Raw genomic sequence first — 17,171 nt, forward strand, 5'->3', positions numbered from 1 at the left:
CAGTTTGTACACTTTGTACAGACTACAATCTTCAATCCAGGTTGCTGGACACGAGCCCATAGGCGTTTCAGTTTGTTGCATAAATTTCTAGATTTTTAATATTTTGCTAAATACAACCAAAATAGTCTTTTTAAAAAGTAGTCTTTGGAAAAATTCTAGTTCAGAAATAATAATATAATACAAGTAATACAAGAATTATGAACACAAGTGTAGGCCTGTCTAATGGGGACAACCTGTAAGTGTCTCATGATCCAGATAGATTAATGGCCTCACCTATTAGACAGTCTGAGAATGCTTGCACGTAGCCTGCTTCCAGACACGGGAATTGATAGGATTAGTCAAGCAATAGTCCATGGTAAACTTAATAGTCATGTCTGTTATGTGTGAGTGTATGTTGTTGTTGTTGTTGTTGTTTTTATTATTTTAGTGTCTTTGTAATTCAAAGAGCAGACCAGTGTTCCACTTGTGATGTTGACTCAGCAGCAACAACTACTGCCTCTGTGACCTAGAGAGAGCGGGGAAGCAGACCCAGAAAAACATGAATGAAACGAGTGTGGTTTAAAAACAAGAAGGAAGTACAGAAGTGTACAGCGATAAGGATGGAGAGGCTCACATGTTGTTGCGACTAAAACTTGGAATTTGGAACTCGTCCCATACTGGAGCGACTGCTGTGGTTTCAAATAAAAACTTCATGTTATGTACATATATATACTATATTCATTCATTTGAGCCAAAAGCTTTAATTAATGTATGCAAGGAGCCACATGAGAAACTGGGACTGTTGTTGAAGACCGTACCAATAAACTGAGCTCAGTTCGTTTCGATATTAATTTTATCTCTTTATAAACTGCTGCTGGTAGGAGTACATGTTACAATTAGGTCTTAAGTGTGGCCTAATTGCCCACCCCTGTTTTAAGCCCCCTTCTGTGTGCAGCTACTCAAACTAATAGCAGTACAAATGATAATTGCTTGCATTTCAATAATTTAGTTTCTTTTAAATATGAATCAGGAGCCAGGAAACTGTTAGTCTTGCTTAGCAGAAAGATTGAGAAATGACTAATGTGGGATAAAATCTTGCGGTTATAAATAAATTGTTTTAAAAGCGTTGGTATGGGTGGGTGCTTTTGGACACAGTCGACCTAGCCGGTTTTTTCTAGTTTGCTTCTATTAGTAGTATTATTATTATTTTTATCGTCTAATTGTGTCCTGGCTGTAGAGAGTGGTGTCAGTTTAATCATCCAGCTATGAGCAAGAGTTTGCACAATTCCCAAAATGTCAACCTATCCCTTTAAATAACTGATCATGATGATGGGTCAGCCTCATTTTCTGTAATCCATAGATGTTCTCATGGATCATCTCTGGGTATTATAAAACCATTGTGTCCTGATTCCTCAGACCCCTCTGCCCTGATTGCACAATGTAATGTAGTTATGTAAGACATTTATATGTCATCATCAGCCGCAGCAATAGCAGCTTTGACTCAGCCAGGCAGACAACAACTGGTATCTGCAGCACTAGACTAGTATTACAGTATTCAATCTCGTGAAATTGAACAATCATTTCAGATTTCCAAATACACTTTGTGGAGGTGGATCAAGTCATGATGCACTCAGACAAATGGATAAGCTGCCAAGCCAGATCTCCAGTCTCTTCCTCCACAATCGCCCTCCAGAGAGTTGCCTCCGCTTTGCTGACATGATGAATATCTCAGGTCTGTTCCTGGCCATAGGTTATAAAGAGCGGAATTTGTGAGGTTGTAGTGTAGTGCATGCCGTTACAGCCAGTCAGTGAAACGAAGGATGAGCCTGCAGTTCTGTCTTCAGACCAAATAGTAAATGGTGCTGTGGAGGAGCAGGAGGGGGTAGCATGTTTGTGTCTGGAGCCGCAAAGACAAAGAAGCGGATCTGGGTTTGGCACCAAGAGGCGGAGAGTGATGGGTTCATTCTTGCGAAAGGGTGGGTGGGCACAGCATAGGCATCGATGCCAGCTCGCTGATGTGCTTTGTGTCTGTCTGTCTGTCAGTCAGTCAGTCAGTCTGCTGCTCCACAGTCTGCCTCGACACCACAGGATGGATCAAACCTGGAAATTGGGTCAACCACAAATAAAGCAGAGAGCAGAAGCAGTAAGGGAGAGGAGGCAGAAGAGAATGGAGGCGAGAGCAGGGGACATCCATTTGAATTTGGAAGGTGGTGGGGAAATGTAGGGCATGCATATTTAAGAAAGCACTGCTGGAGAGAGGGGAGTATAATAGCTGGCAGTGAGTAAAATCACTCATGCAGATCTCTGTCTGGGTGTTGGGAAGGGAATGAGATACAGAGTGTGTTGACTTCAAAGGAGTACTCAGGCTATTTTTGAAAAACAGTTACTTAGACTGTCAATTTCAATTTCTCCGTGAGCCATCCTTCATATTGCTTGGTCACTTTTCAGCAGATCTGTCAACCATCAGAAGCTTGGACTTCAGTGACATCAAAAGACAAACAAACGGATGGCTTAAAGAAAACTAGAAGTACTTGCAAGCTTTGAAGGCAAAAAAATACCTTATATGCCTGTATATAGATCTTTCGAATACATATGGTACTAAGCCTGAACTATAGATATTTCCTCCATAAAATTAGAAATAATAAAGAAGAAAAAGAAGAAATGCAGGGACATTTAATTCTACAGTTCTACAAAGACTGTTCAAGGTCATCTCACCAACTGCTCTTCGATCAACTAATTAGTGTCGAGGTGGCTTCTCAAAAGTTTTAAGTATGCATTGCTTATTTGTACACTCCAAAAAGCATACTTTCCACAAAGAGCACTAACTTGTTACTGTACTTGTGACATTACTCCACAACATCACCTGAGATGCATTGCTATGTAATTGCTGGTTAACAGTACAGCATAAGTTATTTCATAGCTTTGTGAAAGTGCATTCAGATTCTTTTAGCACTGTGTTTCTCCTTTCTTATGTCCTCATGAATTCTTCCACGTCTTTGCTTGACCTCCGTAAGACTTTCCATTGAGGTCAAGGAGGGTATTTTGGAGAAGCCCTGGAACTTTTTGTGACAAGTATACCACAATTTCAAGTACTATTCATGTAGACTAGTTAAACCAACCTCTGCATTGTGCAGATAATATATGGAAAGTCAAAGAAGTGCATTCTACTTGTGTGTGTGAATGTAATCATTGCTATCTAAATTCCAGTAGATAAGGTAATATATGGCTTTTTGAACAGGGATAGGGGTTAAGCATGAGCTTGCTGACTTCCTTAGTTTTGAAAGAAGTAATACAAAGTATTTTTAGTTGAGCGACAGGCAGAGTTTTCCACAGAAGTTTTCAAGGAGCCAAAAAAATAAATACATAATAATAATAGTAAAAAAAAAAAAATGTTAGAAGAAAAATGTGCCATACTTAACCTGATATGTTTGTTTACATTTGAGCTCAGCTAATTTGCTCCTGTCTTCAGTGTGAGTTCAGACATTTGGAAGCAATGTAAGTTTTAGTGATTGATAAAACAGAACATGTATCTTTTAGACGTGCGCATTTTCACACAGCTTTAACACCTCACTCCGATTACTTTACAAACTCACCTTCATATATTTATATTTATCTCAGCAGTAGTTTATCATTTTTAATGACACTGCTATTAATCATCTAGGTAACACGCTAGCAAGGCTAATGTGAGTTACATGATCTTGTATGTCAAACTCCTTTTAATGCGTTTTTCTTTTTTCTTTTTGGGGTCTTGCAACCCACACTTAAAATAACCATGATTGACAGACTACAGCATACCTGAATACAGCTTTATTTTTCATCAAGAAAATATGCTCACAGGCCTATGTAGAGTCAGGTGTTAGCGCTATAAAATCCCTTTTGATGAAGCTCTTTCTACAGGCTTTGCCCTCGTCATAAAATATATCAGCATACAAAAATATGTCAATGTTATTTTTATGGGTCATTTATATGTCGAGGCTTTCAAAACAACATATTCTAGCTCATCTCACTCTCAGGTCACATGAAGACGTCTGTAAGTAAAATCGCAGCTTCAGATATAAAGTAACATGGATATTGTATGCCATACATTTTTATGGGAATGTTAAAGTATGTCAAGATGGATTTATTTAAGTGTAATTCAGTGTCCTTGACTTCTAAATGCCTCCCATGTGGCTGCAACTAATTGCTGTTTTTCTTGTGGATTAGTCTGCCCGTCGCTTTTTAGATTTGTTATAATTGTCAGAATGTAGTCTGACGTGTTGAAATGTTAGTGTTATCTGACCACCGAACCCACTACAGTATAGAAGAAACTACTCATTCACGAGGGGTTGCCACAGTGGGTATCTTCACATGTGGTGGAGTTTCTTCACCAGCTGCCTTTCCTGACTCAAGACCAGAGGGATTTATATCTACTCCCGGGATCGAACCGGGAGTCTTTCCGTTTTAGACAATGTGTAAATCACTATACCAGGGATGTCATACTTATTTTACATCCTGGGCCATATACAGTCCACTTTGAACTTAAGTGGGCTGGACCAGTGAAACCCGCCTTTTTTCCCGTGTAAAGAAGTCTAATTACACAGTTAATCCCTGAGATGTTTTAATATAAGAAAAAAGAAGTGCAATTTCACAGTATGTCTGTTTTTCTACTTTATAAAATGCTGCCAGAGCAAATAAAAAGTCTGTCAACATGAGTCTAAGAAAGAAATGTCCTTTTTTACCCCTCATTAGTGAATTGTCTTCACTGGTGGACACCTACGTTTGAGAACAAGGTGATATAGGATTTTGATATTGATACATAGCTGCAACTACTGAAAATCTCGGAAAAATTTGAATCCCGTTGACCCTTGACCTTGAGGTCAAGGTCAGAGGTCTAGTTTGCTGAAAATCTTGTGAATGGGATAACTCGAACGCAGCGATGTAGGATTTTCAAATTGTGTGTCTACTAGGAGATTGGCATTGGCAATCGCCAGTAAAAAACCAAGAAATCTTCTTTTATTTAATTATTTATCTGTTATTTGTCTACCATGGTGTAGTACGAATGGCCATGGGGGAGAGCTTTATCAGTCAGAGAAGCTGCAAAATTGATGAAAGTATACTTAAAAGTCCAAATTTATGCCCTGCTTCACATTTTCCAAAGCCGCCAAACGGGTTAGATTGGAGTCTTTGTCAACCGATTTTGGCCCTGGGCCTTTTGTTTGACACCCCTGCACAGCGCTGTGGAGCCATTCAAAGGGTACTTCAAAATACACAAACCTACATGTTTTTTTTGTTGTTGTTGTTGTTTGTTTTGGTTTGTTTTGGTTTGTTTTGTTTTGTTTTGTTTTTTAAGGTAATTCATTAAATGTAGGTACAAAAGTTTGTTTCTTCCTTTTAAAAATAAGTATCGGAATAAAGGATTACCGAGACAGTGGTATCACTTGATCACCTAATCCAACCCTGAATGTGTTTTTAAAAACCCATGCCCTAGTTAAATAACCAGTAAGTTTCAATGGGATGGGCTTACAGTAAATAGGTGGAGTATGTAGGTTTAAGATGTGGGCTTTGTTTCTCCAGATAAAACAGAGGTGTTATTTTTATGTGTGTATTTATAAGTATCCAAAGAAGGACAAGTGAGGTCAACTATAACCACCAGTAGCTGCAGCTGATGTTTGCCTGATTGGTACTTGGATGACACGGCATTGCTCTGTTCCAATTGGCTCTGTTCCCCTTTAACCCCTTTGGTGTGCCAGTATTAAATCAACACCAGCATCCATCACCGTGCATATAGATGTGACTTTAATGAGGCTGTCGTATTTAAGTGGTTAGGGTATCAGTTACTGATGTGGAAACGGAGTGTGTGACCGTGTGCCCCATGTCCTCTGCGTTCACACACACGCTCGCATGTATACACGCTCCCAGTGCCTGGCCCACGGTGTTATCTGAAGTCTGTCCAACAAGCCGGTCTGTACCCATGATGTTTGTCCCCTTCAAACCTGAGCAGCTGTTAAGAGATTTAGCTCCTCACGCAGCTCTCAGCAGAAGTGGAACACAGTGGCTTTTGAGCTGTTCCCTAATACCCCTATGATTCATACTTGTTCTGTTCGCTTTCCCAGAATGCCACTCTGCATGCCTCACTGTGCTGAGGTCCTTACCCTCACCAACATTGTATCAGTGGATTACTCATCCTTCCACTGGGGCAACATGCTGCATACTCTGTGTGTGAGTGTGTGTGTGTGTTGTACAGTGTTGTTTGCTTAAACAGTAATGGCTTGTTTTTCCAGTGTGACTGTAGAACAAGCAGTAGCAACACCGTGCTGCTGTTCATACAGAGCTAAGATACGCTTTAGTGTTCAGCGTTTGGTTTGTTGAGCATTTCAGTGTAAAAGCAGTCAGGCGGTGTTCTTTCCACAGCTGCAAACAATAGTCAGTTGATCAAGCGGTCATTGAGAGAAATTAATCTGCAGCTGTTTTAGGGTTTAAATTGATTTCTTTCTCTTGTTTTTTCTTTAACAAAATTACTTTTACACTAGGTTTTGCATGAAGAAGTGTGCAACACCACAGGAAAAATAGAAGTCTTACCTCTCTCTGTAATGGCTGCAAGGAACCCTGCTTTGACTCTTTACCCCATAAAGAGGACCTTCCCTTCCAAGGGTAGCTGCACAGGCACAGACAACCCTCACTAACTTCTGATGCAAACCTTGTCATTTTTGTCTTATAAGCAGGCCTGAAATGTGAGAGAAAAGACCTTCAGTGTATCCCTAGTTGGTTTTTAAGGGGTAAAGAGTTAAATCAACCACTTTGTACACTGTTAGGCTCTGTAACAGTATGGCGAGTATTTATGTTGACCCATAAAGAAGGCTTTAACGACCAAGAAAAGGAGAGGTTATGTCCTGAAACGGTTTTTATTTTAGATTGCTGTATTCCACAGGTGCAACCTTGGACCTCCCCAACACATTCCCCTCCCCAGTGTGTTTTTTGATTAGCACCATTGCTTGAAAATTCCCCCGTTCATTAAAGGGACCTACTCTTATGGAATTTGTCAGCCACTCGCTAATAAGGTTTTCTCATTCTGTTGCTATCTATCACACACAATTTTAATATCGGGGCTTTGAGATGCAGGGCTGTGTAGATGAGGTGTAGTGTGACGCACAATGGTGGCCTCAACACATACACTTTGAATATTTTATGTTTAATTGACTGCACACATCTGAAAAAAGTGTGCAATCAACTAAATTGGCTTTAAAAGAGGCTTAGTATGACTTTGCTGTGCCTGTAAGTACTTGATGTGTGCACACCACTGAAATGACAGCGATATGAAAAGGAAAGCATATCAGGTATGTCTAACGAGTTAAAAGACAAAAGCAAAACATTGTTTTTATTGTCTCGATCAAACCAAGCTGCCAGTCTGCATCTGCTTCCTGATTACAAAAATGCTCTCTTATGAAACTGGCCTAGTGGGTCTTCCCATAATTACATTCCTCATGATTTTGTGTTGGTGGGGTTTGTTGTGGTTGTTGTGCATTGTTGTCAGGTTTAGTTGGTGGTCTGTAACCATGCCAGCTGGAAGGACAGGCAGCAGAGTGTCCTATCTTGTTTGCCACTGAGTGTGAATTGAAGAGTTAGCAAGCTATCTGGACAGAGAGGTGTGAAGAGGAGCCCTGCCGACAGCAACAAACGCCACACTTTTCAAAGTTCACAGGGCTGTAAAAAAGAAAAAAAAATCATACATCTTGTAAAATAGTGTGTTGAGACAAACTTCACACAAACAGTAAGGCCAGAGCGAGAGCACACCATGAGAGAAAGGTCAGCGATCTGAGTGCTTGGAAAAAGACGACGGCAAAATTTATGACTGTGGCTCTCCAGAGAGAGAATCGACTCTGGTTTCTTGTGTCTTTCTAAACAACCACAAACTCACTCTTTGGTCCTGCTGTGTGCAGAGTGTGTGCTAAGCAGATAAACTGCTAAATCCAGTGTTTTTGCTTTTCATTGGAAAAAGAACTCAGTTTGTATTTATTTCAGTATCCTATTAAACCGACCCCCAACTTACAAGCTGAGCAGTGTGCGCTAATCTAGGCATTATATAGCAGAAGACCTGTTCTCGGAAACCTCTGTCTCCGCTTTCCTCATTCCGCTATGACAACACGGTGCATTCTTCGCCGTCAGCCAATGCCTACTCACGCATGCACACGCGGGGCTAGAGCAGGGGTCTCCAAAGAAAAATTACGTCTTGCATCTTGCACTGAATGAGTTCACAAAACATGCTGTAATGTAGAGCAGCTGTAAGCTACCACTGGCACCAAGCCTGCACCTCATCAAAACTAAATTATACTTTCAGCACAACCACTCAGTTGAATGAAGAAATTCAACTTTCATTGCATTCTTTTCAACTGTATGGTGATACCTTAAGCCGTGTTCGGAAGACCTGTAGAGCCAGCTTATGTAATCAATAAAAAAAAAATGATATAGACTTAAAGTTCTAACATGACACGTCACCTCTTTCCAATGTCTGCAGACTATCTGGCAAAGCATGGCCGTCTCAGTGAGCTAGAGGCCAGGAGGAAGTTCTGGCAGATCCTGTCAGCGGTTGAGTACTGTCACAACCGGAACATCGTTCACAGAGACCTGAAGGCTGAGAATCTGCTGCTGGATGGCCATATGAACATCAAGATTGCAGGTAACACATTGCACAGGGGACCCATAAACTCAGTAGATGAAAAATCCAGGATCTCCACATGAGTTTTTGATCTATTGCCTGTCATGATCTCAGCGCTCGTGTTCAGAAATGTCTTCACTGCCTGCTTAGGTCATTTTTGCAGTGCTGAGAATTGGTCAGAGATTGCTTGCAAGATAGCTGTTTGGCGAGAGATCCCATGACAGACATCTTAAAAGCTTAAAGGCCTGTGTTACTTTTTCAAAACTGATGATCAGAGGAACTTAAAAATGCTTCCCTGGTGACTCTTGAGTTTAAAAACATGAAAGATGGAGGACAAAGACAAGAACAGACCCAGAGGCAGATATTTGAGGCTAAGCTGGAAGTCTGTAGTACAGGCATCAAAGTGCGATTATTAAGCAGCTGATGTTTAGAGCTAGCTTGTGGGAATGTCACCCCGCTGCCTTGTCCCAGAGCGGAGAAGGGGAAGGCTGGGGTAGTCGCAGGGACGGTTAGGTTTAATGGAAGAGGAGATAGGGCGATGGGATTGACTAGCTACTTTGGAGACAGAGTATCGGATAAGGGGATGAAGGAAGAATGATAAGGAGCGTGCATAGCAGGGTGGCAGGCCTTCAGTTAGGACCATGTTATGAGAGAGTCTGAGGTTTATCTGAGGCTTAATTCAGAGCTGATACTGAAATCCATCTAAGGTGAGCTGATCACATGAGTGCGGCTAAAAATACGAGTGTGAAAGGATACCAGACCCTGAATATGTGCTAGAGAAGGAAATGGCTTCCTGTCCTCAAAGGACTTCATATCATCAGCTTCAGGTAGTTGAATCAAATCCTTGTTTATTGGTGTGATAAATGCACCTTTTTCTTTCTTCCGAGACCAGAAAAGGACAAAGCGGACAGAACTACAGAATAACTGTTTTCGTTGCATCATTACTCACATCATCCTGTCCACGGTTTCTCAGAAGGGTCCAAGATGATAACCTGGAGATGTTATTACCCGAGCAGTAATTTTCACAAACATGTCTGACTCACAGCTGATTGTCCGCACAGCAGATTAGATTTGAAGCAGGAAAACAATGAACAGAACATTACCTGGCTTGTGATTAGTGAAAATTTCTCTGGGGAGGACATCATCTCCAAGGTACACGCCGTGCTCCTCTTGACTACAACATGCTCGGACAAGTTTGGTAAATGGAACATGAAGTTTGGATGAGTACAGGTGTCAGATTTGCACTGTACATGGGATCGACTCATTTCTAGAGAGTTATAGATGTACTGCTTTTTGTGCATGTGCATGCTGAAATGTAATGGTTATGTTTCATTGTTAAGTAATCAGATTATTTTCAGATCTTAAGGGAAAATGTGCTAGGCCTTCTGCTATCAGGGTGCTATTGATTGAACCATTAGTTTGTTCATAAAATGTCCTCAGTTTAGTAACATCCAGACAAATCTTTTTCACAGTCTTAAGCAGCATTGTTCATCATAGTCTTCTGTACAAGGACAAGTTATATTGGTGAAATACACTCTGTAGTCACAATATGAATCAAAACAATGAAGGTCGTGAGACTGATTTCTAAAGAAAACGTTGCTTAAGTCTCCTACTTTTATCTAGTATCTTGCTTTTAATGGTGTTTCTGTTATTTCTTTTTATTTAAAATCTTAGTTATTGTTGTGTTATTAAATGTTATTTTGCAAATGGGTCTGCAAGATTAACAAGAAAAGATTAAAATGAAAGTAATAGTTCTAATAATAAACATTAATAGTAATGCAGTGGTTGTATAGGTTTAAAATAGAGGTTGAAAGGTATTTTTAACTGACTGACTCGCTGTCAATCAGGAGCCCATTTAGCCTTTCTAATCCTGACATGCATTTGTCGGACATTTCATTAGGTATACCTTGCTAGTACCAGGTTGGACTCACTTTTGCTTTCACAGCTGCTTGATTTCTTCGTGGCATAGATTTAAGAAGGTGCTGGAAACAGTCCTCGTGGGTTTTGGTCCATATTGACACAATAGCATCACACAGCTGCTGCAGATTTTCCAGCTGCATCTATGATGTGAATCACCTGTTCCACTACATCACAAAGGTGCTCTATTGGATTGAGATGATTATGAAGTGATTATGAAGTCTATCGGAGTACACCGTTACACCGCTACCATCAGCGTGAACTGTTTATAAAAGGCAGGAAGGAGCCACGACCACATCTACGTGTCTAAAGGCACTGAGGTGCTGCCATGCGGTTGGCTGATTACGTATTTGCATTAATAAGCAGTTGAGCAAGTGTTTGGTATTTTGCGTTGATAAAATAAACGGCTAATTAAATCTTAATATAATCAATTCTTTTTCTATTTGTCGGCTAAATACGTTTTGGCACTACTCTGAATGTGTACATCCAGATAAAGTGCCAATGCTTCTGGGTTTTTCTCTTCAGTCCAGTGGTGGCTTCGTGGCTTCTAAAGGCCGCCTCTGGTCAGTCTGTATGTACCTTAACAGGCGGTCAGTCAAAGAAAGGTCATTCTCCTGGTGGCTGCAGAGGAAAGAGGAACAGGAGCAGCGGGGTGTGCCCTTAATGTTTTCACTTCAAACAGCCCCTTTACATTCGAGTTGACAGATTGAAAGCAATGGAAAGAGAGGAGGAGGAATAACAAAAACAAAAGCAGGCATTGGCTGCTGGTTCAGAGTAAGCGAGAACGCCGCCATTGTGGTTAAGCAGGGAAATGCACGCGTACAGTGCAGTGTATACATTTCCTGTTTTTGAGCTTTATTCACTTCACGTGTTTTGATCACATTATCCAACACATGTTGTCATATCACTAAAATGCTTTCAGCAGCTATTTGCAGCTTCATTATTTGAAGCTTTCATGTTGAAAGTATCCACAATGACGTTGCTAAAAGTGCACCACACCCTAAAGGTGTTTCATGACTACCTCCAGATCAGAATCACCACTCTAAATGCTTTTTGACGAGAATGAGTTTAATTAATATTAGCATTAAATTAATAACAATGTAAAAAAAAAAATATGAAAAGTCTAATAGCTGCATAATTAAGATTGTTTTCCCAGCTGAGCCGAGGAGAGCACACCACATTTTACAATGTATGCCAGATTCTCAAAATTTCAACTTTGAAGGAAGTTGAAGGAAGAAATTTTCTTTTCTTCGCATGCTACATAGAAACTTACAACTTGCTTCATTTCAATTCATCATGTTTAATCATGGGAGGAAAGTTAAAGGGTGAAAAATGTTGCAGGTGAAGGAAGCAATAAGAAGGTTCAAGAATCCAGTTCAGTGTTTTGGAAAACCTGATCTAGAAGAAAAAGGAGGATAAAGAAAAGCAGCTGCAGCCACAAGTTTACTGATGCTCCGTACTGCTTAAGTACAAGTGTGCCGTCCTCTAACTGCACCATCATACAATTGTTTTGTTTTACACGTGCAGTCTTATAAACCTTTATAGGTTCTTGCCTGACATCTTTTAGCTAATATTATGTTAATGTTGCCGTGTGCGACACACGCCCGCTCGCGCCCCGCCCTTTCTGTAGAGCTGGGACTGCTGTTAGTAGCCTGCAGCATGCTGGAGTGTTTGACGTCAACCAGTCTGCTCAGTATTCAGCTCCATGAAATGGGTCACAGCTTCTGACGATAAACCAGCTGCACTGCTCCACTCAGCTCTGCCTGCATCTCACATCTCGCATCTCACCTTCGCAGCAGCTTTAGACAGCAAACATACTTGTAATAAACCCACAGTGTCACGCTGCTTTAGCTCTCATTTTATTCCAGCCGCACCTGCTGCTACCTGCATTGCAGTAATTAAACGGTTCGACTACACGAGCTCACGTACACACTCAAAGAGCCGCGCAGCTCTGTTCAGGAGTTTACCCTTTGCTAATTGCTTAAACTTGATTCCTACAGGTATTTAAGCTATAATCTCCTGCAGCTTTTCTTGTGTGTGCAAAAAACAAAAAAACATTTGACAGCCTGGATTCTTCATCGTCTTCTTTATTTTTAAGCATTTTGCCTTTAAGAGACACCATGCAGCAAAGTTTGCTGTAGAAATGGCCAGTCTGATCACATTTTATGATGTAACTCTTGACTATCAGACCTCTGCACACCCACACAGCCTCAGTTTTTAACACTAAAACAATTTGTCACTACACAGAAAAAAACAAAACCCCTAATAATTTACTTACCATTGTTTTTCTAGCATTCTAAATCTGACTGAGTCATACAGATTCAAACTACTAAAAACTAGGTCTGTCCAGCTTATTTATAAGAGTTTGCTCAAATATCCCCAGTTCGAGATCAGGAGGAGAGACAGACCCAGCCTCCGGAGGTCACAAGTTAGTGCACTCCTAAGTGCTGGTGCCAAGCCCGGGAGGGGTTTATGGAAGGGTATAAAATCTGTGCCAAATCAAATATGCGGATCCATCCGCTGTGTCGACCCTTCGGGAAATAAGGGAGCAGCCGAAAGTACCTCTCACCTATTAAAGTTAGAAATGGATACTTGGTTTGGTCTGGTTTTGATTTTTGTGAAGAAAACAACAAAACAAGAAAAAAACTGAACTTTGGAGAAAATTGTGTTTCCACAATTCTCTGAACACATGGAGTTGACACAGGAAAAAAATACAAATTTCTTGGTAATTAAAAGTCACACGATCAGTCCTGATCATCTCGTCAGTTTGAATTTGGCTTAAATTGGTCGATAGTTTCTTTTACATGAACTGCAAAGGATCATGTTGAGGAAAAGGGGGTTTGGGTCGCACTGGCTCTTGCTCTCACACACACACTGCTCATTGTGTTGTTTGTGTCTTTGCATGTGTGTGTGAACCCACATCACCTCCAGCCCCATTATGTAAGCCAGATTTTTTATTTTTTTTTTAATCTCTTATTTATTTGTTTTGCAATACATTTTTGGTGTTTATGTAACTGTTTCGAATTATGGAAAAACGGTGGGGGTGGAGGGCTAAGTGAGCGTGATTGTCTGCTCCTGTAGCTGTCAGGCTCCGTGACGCCTTCCCATTGATAATGAACTAACTAAGCATGAAATTATTTATCCATTGTTATTTTTCCGTTTCTCTTTTCTTTTCTTTTGATAGAGCAAAGAGTATTAAAAATTCAATCCAGTCTCCAAGTTGATAAATAAAAATCAAATTCTCAAAACTAAGAAGCTATTTTTTTTTTTTTTAATTTGTATAAACTGAATTAGAACAAACTGATCTTTTAGTTGAGAGGACCTGAGGGATGAGAAGAAGAGAACATAGGTGAAAGTCATATTGACTCATAAGAAAATAGGTTAGCTGAGTGATTGCAGGCACACATGTTGGCTCAGTGCAATTTGTCCGATTATGCTGCAGCATTTAGTTGGATGGTAATGAAAGGCAGACATGAACTTCCCATCATTTTGTCCATTTGTTCACTTTTTTTTTTTCTTCTGAAGATTAAAATCTGACTTTTAGCCATTCTAAGGGAACCAATCAGAGAACAGCACCGATTACCTCATGTGGGTCTCCAGGGGGAGGTTACCTCATACAAAGGTCCATTTCGTAAATGTACAAATATGTGGATCACACATTGCGTTATACAAAACTTGCATGAAGACACAAAACTATGAACTGCTACTCTGAGTTTTGTCTTCATGCTGAATTTGATAAACTATTTATAGTTTTCCCATTTCAACATATCACATCCATACTGTTTATAGTCTCAAAGTGCCTGAACTCTCTTTTTTTCTTTTCTTTTTCTTTCATTTTACGGTCACAGGGCAGAAACTGCTGGACAACAGCAGGATTTCTGTGTGCCATTACCAACTCTACAAGCCTAAATGTCTGAAACGATCTTTAATCTACTTACCGCCCTGATGTTTCGCCTTCTGCAGATTTTGGATTTGGCAACTTTTTCCAGCCCGGGAAGCCTCTGGCCACATGGTGTGGCAGCCCGCCCTATGCTGCTCCAGAGGTCTTTGAGGGACAACAGTATGAAGGCCCACAGCTGGATATCTGGGTAAAATGGCTGATTGCATAAATCGGACATCTCTTTAACACCTTATTTTTAATAATTCCTTTTAACTGCATACCTGTGGATTGAATTTCCCTGTAATATCTTCTCAGCTCTATTGCTGAGATTTTAAGCACCGTCTGCTTTAGTAAGCCACGTGAAATCATCGGATGCTCACTTCTGAGACTGTTATGTATTCATATATTAGTGGAAACAAAGTTTTGATTTCATACAGTCAGCAGGTTTGGTTCCTGTCATGTCATTCTGCGGTTACGTGGAATGTTTTTTCCCAACCACAGTTTGTAGCCTCCTATATATCGCAATCATTTACCATAAAGTTGTGTGTGTGGACTCATGCTTTAGTGGGACATGTGTCTGAGTTGTTTACATTTACATACCTAACATTGATTAATCTACTGGTTGTTCTTCACTCCTATCCTCACCTTGTTTTCTTGTGTGTGCATTTTTTCATGTTTCCAGAGTATGGGGGTGGTGCTTTACGTGCTGGTGTGTGGTGCATTGCCATTTGATGGGCCCACTCTGCCTGACCTCCGGCAGAGAGTACTAGAGGGAAGGTTTCGCATCCCCTACTTCATGACTGAAGGTAAGAGGAGAGGGCCTCGCTTTTTCCTGCAAGCGCAGATGCGTTCGGGTCTTCTATACAACAGCATGTAGTCAAATTGAGGAAAAAAAGTCATTAAAGTTCTTGGTAGGAACACTGACGCACAGACGAATAGATCACGCTTTCCTATTTGAGTCACTCCTGCAGCTATAACCAGTCAAGAGGTCAGTCAGCATTCCACCGATTTGAAGGGGATACAATATGAAGCACTGCAGTGTGTGTGTGTGTGTGTGTGTGTGTGTGTGTGTGTGTGTGTGTTTATGTGAGCGTTCAGGCTGCAGAGTGAGTCAGTTCGGCTAACGGTCTCAAGCAGCCCTGCTGTTAGCGGCTGTGCTGGCTGGCTGGCTGGCTGTAGATTGAGTCCAGAGCTGGAGCTGTTTATGTAACCTGGGGAAGAGCCAGTGAAGCCCTCCAGCAGCTTGCCTGTCTGTCCCTCTGTCTGTTAGGATGTCTGCCTGACTCATACCCTCTGTGAGACAGCTTCCTGTCCGTCTGTAGCCCTGTCTGTTTCTTCTGTCTTGTTTCTCTGTGTCCCATCTGCACGTCTGAAGCAACTTCTCCACAGGGGGGTGTGGTTAGAGAGTCGACCAGACTTTTTTTTTTTTTTTTTTTTTTTTTTTTTTTCCCCCCTCCTCCTCCTCCTCCTTGCTGTTCGGGACCTTGAAACAATTAAGACATACGGGGAATGTAGGAGTGTAATGTCAGCTCCCTGGCCAGACTGACACTCGAACCCGCCTACCCACCCCCAGTCCAGCCCCTGTTCTGCGAACAAGGAGAACATAGTGTGCTGATTTCTTTATCCAGAAACGGTCCGTCTTATTTCCTCCAGTTGCTCGCACTGGCCGACACTATAGTGCACTATACTATAGACCACACACTGTACATGCTGTGGTTAACCCCACAGCCAGCGACTTACTTAGTGACTTAATAACTCTAAAAGATGTCATTTTTTTAAGGCTTGTTGGCCTGTTTGAGTATTCTTTGGTCAGCAAAAACTAAGGTCATCTTTTAAATGCTAGGTTTAGAGGGCTATCATATTTACATGTAATAGCTACTTATGTGTAGCTGCTTCCCTTTCTTTAGGGCAGAACACCATTGAGCAGAGGAATGTGTGTATGCTGGGGTAATTACCACAGCAGCCTGTAATCGTTCTGTATGTTCAGTCATGTTTGATGGTGGTTAAAATACTGGGATATTACCTGCGAGATAAAAATCAATGACATCTAAAACGATTACTTGCTCTTAAATCCATTGCAGTTCCTCTTTATTGGAAACTCTACACGACTCCAGCACTGCAAGTGTTAAAACTAGGATTGTTCTGTGGTTAAGTCATGGTGGTGTAAGGCACTGGATAAGAACAGACTGTCGATCAGGCAGTCAGCTACATGGGCATGCATTCTCACCCCCTTTACATGTAGTCTGACCTTTCCTGGTGGTTAGCAGAAGCTCACCTTCAACTGTTCTTATAAACAGGGCTGTAGCAACAAGCAGAGACTCAGACAAATTGTAGTGCGTTGTGCCGCATTTTATTCAAAAGGAATTTGTAACTTAGCAGCTGCACAAGCTGCTAAGTGGCCACAGCATGTAGTAGAAGTGCATTGAAGGACGTGCTGGTTATGCACATAACGAGGAGAAAATTGAGTTGGCTGCACTACCAGGCACGAGGTACAGGGGAAAAAAAGTGTGATGTAAGCAGATGTTAGTAGATCAGCAGGGCAACTGAGAAGAATGTGCAGCAGGGAGTTAATGTTAGCAGACAGGTCCTTGGGCTCTGTGTTTATGAACTGCTGAGGGTCTCTGTCTTCACAGGATATCTGCTGAAGGTGATGCACGGATGAAAATGTTCCGAGAATCAAATTCTCTTTGAAAACTCGATTTTGGCATATTTGTATCTGAGATGTTTGTTTGCTAAAGTAAAAAGATAATATGACGACTACTC

General features: G+C 41.1%; 1 protein-coding gene across 3 annotated transcripts in view; it reads left to right on the top strand.

Annotated features, from left to right (window-relative positions):
- The window catches only part of sik2b (salt-inducible kinase 2b), a 46,476-nt gene that overhangs the window by 12,541 nt on the left and 16,764 nt on the right, over positions 1 to 17,171 (top strand). For all 3 annotated transcript variants that reach the window (XM_005455795.4, XM_005455796.4, XM_019367597.1), the window contains 3 exons: positions 8,471 to 8,632; positions 14,492 to 14,616; positions 15,091 to 15,214. In XM_005455795.4, the coding sequence (XP_005455852.1) occupies positions 8,471 to 8,632; positions 14,492 to 14,616; positions 15,091 to 15,214 (411 nt within the window). The remainder of the gene's footprint in view (positions 1 to 8,470; positions 8,633 to 14,491; positions 14,617 to 15,090; positions 15,215 to 17,171) is intronic.

Source organism: Oreochromis niloticus, linkage group LG14, assembly GCF_001858045.2.
Source record: "Oreochromis niloticus isolate F11D_XX linkage group LG14, O_niloticus_UMD_NMBU, whole genome shotgun sequence".
In the NCBI taxonomy this organism is placed as follows: Eukaryota; Metazoa; Chordata; class Actinopteri; order Cichliformes; family Cichlidae; genus Oreochromis; species Oreochromis niloticus.